Below are 6000 nucleotides of genomic sequence, written 5' to 3' on the forward strand. Positions count from 1 at the left end.
GTTTCATAAATCAGAGAGTAACATGATGAAAAGAGTGTTTCTGGAAGTGCTATAAGCCTCAGGGACAGTACAGAGAGGGGGCAGATTCTGAAGGATGAGAGGGGTCTGTGGAAGAAGTCCATGGAGGACTGGCCTGAGGCAACAGGCTAACTATGGGGGACTATGGAATAAGGCTTGTCAGCCTAGAGAAATTCCCCCGAATTAATGCCAAGGCTTTGAACGTGACTAGGAAAGAAAAGATGCCACTTACAGAATGAGGAAGTGAAGAGAGAAGAAGGTGGCCTGGGGTGTTTGGAAACAGAGAGCAGAGCCGAGCTTGGCCAAAGCCCCGTTAACAGTATCTTTCCAGTGAAATGTCTGGATGCGGAAGCCAAAGCTCAACAGGAAGCTGAATGTGGAACATACCTCACAGCAATGTCTTCTCATTATTCTGAGCCTTTTGCCTTTGCATTTTAAAGAAAGAGGTTTCTCTTTTGCTCCCCAAAACTTAGCTCTGAGCTGTTATGGAGCCTACTCTTCTGTCTTGTCTCTGGGATCCCACGCAGCCATCCTGGCATCTTCTGGCTTTCCTCTCCACAGCTCGCTCTCTGTCACCCCAAACCACCCATGACACAAACCCAAAACTCCTTTCCTGACACTAGGGTTCCACCCTGTCTCTTGCTGATAAACTCCAAGTGACTATGTCCTCCTCGTCACCCCAAATGCCCACACCGAGTGCCCCTTCTGATCCTGTGCCCCCCAAAGTCAGCTCCCAGTGTTTCATTTTTCTATTCCTCATACTCAGCCTGTCTGCCCCATCATCACATCAGAGCTCGCATGGACTCTCTGGGATCTCCAGGATCCAGACTCTTTTCTGCTGTTTCCAAATTAAGACCTCCTTGCCCTTCTTCCTCCACCATCTCCATCTGGAAGCTTCAAGTACACCAAGCCTTCTGAATCAGCATGACCATTCCTGCCCATGCCTAGAGTCCACATAGCCAACTTCAAAATGAGTCCACTTAGATGTCCACATCCAGTTCCTCATATATAGACATACAGGGATGCTGGGAAACTGTCCATCCTTGGATGTCAGTAAATATCAGCACTTCTGCCTCTATCTCAAGCCTCTCAGAATTAGCTCTGGCTCCCCATCCTTTCTGCCATCGAGATGGGGCAAGCTCCTCAGCCTCTACCTCAGCCTTGGATGACCTCTGCATCTACCTAGATCTTACCTTTATTTTTTTTCACTTCATCAACAAAATTTCCCAGAGACTAATCTTTCCAAACACTACTTTCTCTATGATGTATCCTTGCTCAAACACCAGCAATGACTCCCTAGTTCCTTTGAATCAAGTCCAAACTCCTCTTCAGAAGGTTTCAGACGCCCTTGGTTGTTTCTATTATATTTAGTCAACCCTGCTCCTGTCCTTATTAACCCACCGTTTCCCCTCAGTCAGTCCAGGCTCCCCAAAGATCCAGCCTTTTTACCTTTGTCAATCTCCCTGGCAGCCTTTCAAAGACAACCCTAGGCTCCACCTTCTCTAGTTCTGGCAACCCTCTAACTTACAATGTCCTAATCTTTAGCAATCAATTAGTTAGCAATCTGTAAGTTCTTGAGGACAGCAATCACTTTGAGTACTTCTCTTGTGTCCCACAGCACCCTGGACAGCAGAAGATTCCAAGTAGGTGTTAAAGAAAAAACATTGTGGGTCAATGTTTTATTGTCCCAGTCCTGAGTTTTCCTATCTCCTTTTGCTACCTTACAACTATGATCAGTAAAAATTTTAAATTAAAATAAAATTAAAAGCCAGTAACATACCTTCTCAGGCTTGAAACAGAACTCTTAGGAAGACAATCAGGACTTTGTCAGCCTATACTATTCTATAGGATAGTGTGTAGGAATAGAGCAGGTTCTAAAACCTTGTAATTGTGAAAAAGTAAGACTGGAGAATCTCATTTAATCAGTTGGTCATGAGAAGAAAAACATCCAAATAATCAGAAAGCAGGTAAGCTAAACAAGTAAAATGACTGAATTATTTAAATCATGCCTAATTAGAGACATAGCATGCCAGAGTTTTGACAAAGTAATTGCCAGTCTGGTCTTTGTACATGCAAATTTTTCCACCAGAAAGAAGGGGGTATCCTGGTGCTGGAAACTTTGAACAATCTGTTTGATGGTTTCTTGGTTGCTCGGTTGAATAAATTTATAATTCAGCCAGCCAGCCAGGTACAGAGCTATGTTCCCTACAGAAGGCATGAATCAAAAAGGAGAAGGCTCAGACACATAGTCTGTCCAGGCTTAAGAATCCCCAACAAGGGCCTCTGGCATAGACTGCGAGGAGGGCGAAGGTCCAGGGGCAGAGCACAGAGGCAGGAAGGCACTATTCTAGACTTACCCCTTTAACAGCTTGTCAGGGGCCATCCATCATTTGCAAGTTTGTGTATAAAGGATTTAAACTGTCTCTGACTCTAAGTGCATATGAGGTCTAGCATCCCTCACCACCACCACCTCCTCCTTTGAAGCAATGGAAGGACATTACCCCAGTAGGAACCTGACCCCAGTTCACTTCTTACCCTGAGACTTGAAACCAGCCTGGACAATGTAAGCTAAGATTTGTTTTTGAAAGTCTCTGGGGAAAGTAATATATTCATAAGTCTCCAGAATTGAAAGCTATAAAACGAATGCCTATCAAAAGGAAAAGGAGACAGAAGAAGAGGAGAGGAAGATTGTGAATTCATACCACAGTACTTTTTCCCCAGAGGTAAAATATACAGCTGCTTGGCCAGGCTGGGATGCAGGTGAGGTCTGTAGACCTTGTGAGTGTCTGGATGGCACTGAGCCCCCAGAGCCTCTTTCCCTAGATTCAGGGTTACAAACTCTGGTCAGGCACCTCTTCTACCCCTGTTTAGGTTTCTAAGAGAGGGAAGGTGAGCAGGAGAGAAAGGAGGGGCAGAAAAGGTGGAAAGAGCAAATGCTGACTCCCGGGAAGGGAGAGGAGAAGAAAGAGGGAAGGCTGAACCCTGGAAGCAGGAAAGGATGACAGGAGCCTCTTCCCCTTCACCAGACCCTGGCATCAACTCCTGTCCTCCACCTCCTTCCTCTCCAGACCAATTAGAGATGACCATATGGGCCAATTAAGTCTTGACTTCCAAAGCCACAAGTTTCCCCACAAAAGGGCCCCACTCCCTTCCTTAGAGTGGACCTCCAGGGTAAAGCAACAGTGTTAGGAAACAAATGGACGTGAAGCCTCCAGAGCTAACCTGACCCCTGACCCCCACTAGTTCATGTCCTCTGATCCAACTTTCCCAAAGGGAGGGCAGATGTGTGGGGCACCCATAACTTATCAGAGTCTTGGGACAAAGATTCCAGACAAAATGGTTGCAGACGTGTGGGGGAGCTAGGGAACTGCACAACGGAGCGGGAGCTGGAGGAAGCTACAGGTACAGGAGAGATGGGGACTCCTTGGTGATGAGATGTTTGAAACAGGGCTACAGGTGGTAGGAGATAAGGGTGATCGGTGTCTGTTCTGGTGAAGGGACGGTGGAGCCAGCGAACAAGAGCAGCTACAGACCTACTGCAAAGCGAAGTGCAGAGAGGCGAAAAGCGCTAGAAAGCCAACTCATGCTCCCCCGCCACAGGCAAGCAAATATTTGGTGGGTGTGTATTGAGAGGGATGCTCGCTAACTCACACTTCCAGAAATAAGCGATTCTTAGGTAAAAACTCATCGGTTCCCCGAGCTGGAGAAATGACCAAGGAGCAGGTCCGAGGTGCCCATGGTCCTCTCAGCCGGTCAAAAGTCCCAGACGCTGCTTCCCCACACGCTCCGGCACGATCTCGCGTCGCCTGGCTCCTGCCTGCCTGTCAGGCTGCTGCCTGAGCGGCTCGCGACCCCTGCTGCCCCTCTATGCACATCAGGGCCCCGAGCCCTGGAGAGAAGAAGAGGCACCAACCTCGGGAGACCCAGGAGCCCCGCAGTCAGGCACCGTGGGAGTGGGGAGCAGAGGGAGGGGTCGGGACACCGGGAGCTGGAAGCCGCGCTCTACAAAGTGATCCAACATCGCCAGGAGAAGGCGGCCCGAGAGGACCGCCTCCCGCCTCCCCAACACAGACCCCCGCAACTGGGGTGAACGCCGAGGGTCGCCCAGCCCCCACGCCCTCTCCAAAACGCAGTCAGCACCGCCAGAACAACGTGAATCTCCACAACTCCAGCCCCGACGATCGCAGGGGGCCGCCTCCGACTCGCACGCCCAGGCGGCAGCCTGCCGTCCCCAAACTTGTCCGCGATGCCGCGTCCGAGGCGGCCGTCCTCACCCCCCGCCCCGGAACCCTGCCTGACCTTACCTGTCCGGAAAAAGGCGTCCACGTCCGAGTCGGCGGCTCCCACTTCCTCCGCTGCCCCCTCCGGGGGGTTCATGACTGGGGAGGGCGTCCGCGGGCAGCCGGGCGCCGGCGAAGCCTGGGGCCGAGGGCAGCGCGGCGCCCGGTGGGCGGAGGGCGCGGTGGCCGTGGCCACTGAGCCGGTGGCCACGGGGCTCCGGGCGCGGGCGCGGGGCGGGGGGCTGCGGCGGGGCTTAGCGCCGAGCCTCCTCAGGCGGCGGCGCACGGCGGGCTGGGGGCGCCTGCCGCCGGTTCCCCCATGGTCCCTTCCCCGGGGCGCTGGCCGCCTGCTGTCTGGCCCAGGCCGGGGGTCCCCGCTGCCTGCGCGCCCGCGGTGCCCGGCAGCGGCAGCTGGCTCTCCTCGCCCGTCCGCCTGTCTCTATTGTTCAGCCCCGCTCAGCTCTCTCCTCTTTATTTTTCCTCCTCCCTCCCACCCTCCCTGTCTCCCTACCTCCTCCCTCCCTCGCTCTGCTCGCTCGCTCGCTCTCTCTCTCTCTCTCTCTCTCTTGCTACCTCCCTCCCGGCTCCCTGGCTGGCTCACGAGCTCTCGGGCTCCCCCTCTGGCTCCCGCCGCTCCAGCTCTCGTGGCTCCTCCCGGACTCCTGCTCCCTTGGTCCCGGCCAACAATGACCCTGCGAGCGCCGCGCTGCGGGGACGTTCCCGCGGGCCCCGGGCCTCGCCGCGGGCACCCCGAGGTGCGACGCGCCCTTCCCCGAGGCCCGCGCCCGCCCTCCCGGAGCTCAGCCCGAGCTATTGTTCGCGCCGTTCTAGGCCGGCTTCCTGAGCCCCGCAGGAAAAACCCGGGCCGAGGAGGCGACAGGGCGGAGGGCGGGGCCGACGGGCGCCCTCCGGGCTCGCGAGGGGCTCTGCGGCCGCTGCGTGCTCCGCGGCACTCCGGGTCCCGCTACCTCCCCGCCCCACCCTGCTCTCAGGTGCGCGCTGGGAACCCCGACCTGCCAGCCCGCCGCCTTCAGCCCTCCCGCTCAGTCCCCAAGCCGGACTGTCCTGTCCCTAGAGGCTGGACTTCATCCTTCTCCTTCCTGACCAACCCCTGGTCGCCCTGCCCTCCGAGACCATCCCTCTTTTGAGATGTTCTTCTCTGCCCCCATTCAATACCCCTTTCAGCATCTCAGAGCGACTCTGAGAATCCTTGTCCCGTTTATTCTTCTGTGGATGCCTTCCTGCCTCTCTCTCCTGTCCTGTCACTCTTTTGTGTCTCTCATTTGTCTCTGTCCTGCCTTGGTCCTTGGCCCGAATCTCAGGGCTCCTCTTGGACAGCTGTCAAAACTCCCTAATCCCGGGGGCCTTCTCTGTTCTTCTGTCCTTCTCTCTCCAGTAATGGAGAGATCCAGTTGGCCTGGATAAAGGGGGTGTTACAGAAAGCTGAATTTCGATTAAAGTAGAAAGAAGAGCTGAGGAGAACAGACTAACAGCCAGAAAAAAAAAATAAAGAAAGAAAGAAAAAAAAGAAAGCAGGCAGATGTTGTATGAAGTAATTAATGCAGTGATTTAAATGTGGCAAACGTTTTTAAAGCAATAATTAATTAAACAATAATTAACCGGTAATGTATTAATGGCCATAAAACCCACAAAACGGGGGGGGGGGAGCTTTAGACCTGAGAACTTCAGGTCATGTGTCCGG

General features: G+C 53.7%; 1 protein-coding gene across 3 annotated transcripts in view; it reads right to left on the reverse strand.

Annotated features, from left to right (window-relative positions):
• LOC121461681 (kalirin) overlaps nt 1-4764 on the reverse strand; it is a 463010-nt gene extending 458246 nt beyond the window's left edge. For all 3 annotated transcript variants that reach the window (XM_041672803.1, XM_041672813.1, XM_041672809.1), the window contains exon 1: nt 4323-4764. In XM_041672803.1, the coding sequence (XP_041528737.1) occupies nt 4323-4395 (73 nt within the window). In that variant the 5' untranslated portion in view covers nt 4396-4764. The remainder of the gene's footprint in view (nt 1-4322) is intronic.
• Nucleotides 4765-6000: the final 1236 nt, after the last annotated feature.

The sequence above is a fragment of the Microtus oregoni genome, unplaced genomic scaffold, assembly GCF_018167655.1.
Source record: "Microtus oregoni isolate MIOR12 unplaced genomic scaffold, Mior012 000023F_ref0000262, whole genome shotgun sequence".
NCBI classification, from domain to species: Eukaryota; Metazoa; Chordata; class Mammalia; order Rodentia; family Cricetidae; genus Microtus; species Microtus oregoni.